Below are 847 nucleotides of genomic sequence, written 5' to 3' on the forward strand. Positions count from 1 at the left end.
TCATATCCTATCCTTCCCATGAATGGGACTGTCCCACTAGATGGAGAGAACCCCCCTCCCCCCTCCTGTTGTTCAGGTTACACTACAAAGGTACTGAATCACTTACAAATTTATTTTGGGTTGTACAAAAACAATACACAGCAATCTTAAAACAAAAAAGTTATTGATATTGCTAAAAAATAACTTCTATCACACAAAATGTGGAAAATGTTTTTAAAAATGCAAACTCAATGGCATACACCACATCATAAATGCCTTTCTCACATATACTAACTTTACACTAAGGCAGTCATTACTGGTGGTAAAGCATTATCCAATTGAGCTTCAATTTCAAAACATATCCTTTGACACACCTGAAATATCACAGTGCTTGTAATGTTAGTATTCAAATGCCTAACACAGTATTGTTTACAGAAATTTGCCATTTCTCATGGCAAGTGTAGTCTTTTTGTTGTCGAGGTAAAACTGGACGGTTGTGTTTTTTTTCCAATGTAACATTTAAACTAATAAACAAGAGTGGTGCAGAAAATGAAAGCTATAATGAAAAAAAATTGTCAAAGTAAAATATGTAAACAATGAAATTGCCTAACCAGCTATGCAGTGCAATCAGAGGCAAAATCAAGACATTGAAGAAATCCTTTTCCATATGAATGACTTCCTAGCTTCCAATAAGTGTCATCTTCCTCGCTATGATTTCCGTGAATACTGTGACAGTGTCTGAGACAAGGTCATCAAGTATTTCACTTGCAACTTGTACTTTCACTGATGCTTCATCCTCATCATACTGTGTCCAGCTAGATTCCTCTGCTTGCAGCTCTCGTACCAAAACCTAGAAAATAAAGATGTA

The 847-nt window shown here is 35.7% G+C and overlaps 1 protein-coding gene across 1 annotated transcript in view; it reads right to left on the reverse strand.

The window, feature by feature from the left end:
• Positions 1–96: 96 nt before the first annotated feature.
• The window catches only part of LOC119589517 (titin homolog), a gene marked incomplete in the record, with an annotated part of 25,873 nt that continues 25,122 nt past the window's right edge, over positions 97–847 (reverse strand). Inside the window, 1 exon segment of the mRNA XM_037938117.1 lies at positions 97–829. Coding sequence (XP_037794045.1) covers positions 659–829 — 171 coding nt within the window.

The sequence above is a fragment of the Penaeus monodon genome, chromosome 25, assembly GCF_015228065.2.
Source record: "Penaeus monodon isolate SGIC_2016 chromosome 25, NSTDA_Pmon_1, whole genome shotgun sequence".
Taxonomy (NCBI): domain Eukaryota; kingdom Metazoa; phylum Arthropoda; class Malacostraca; order Decapoda; family Penaeidae; genus Penaeus; species Penaeus monodon.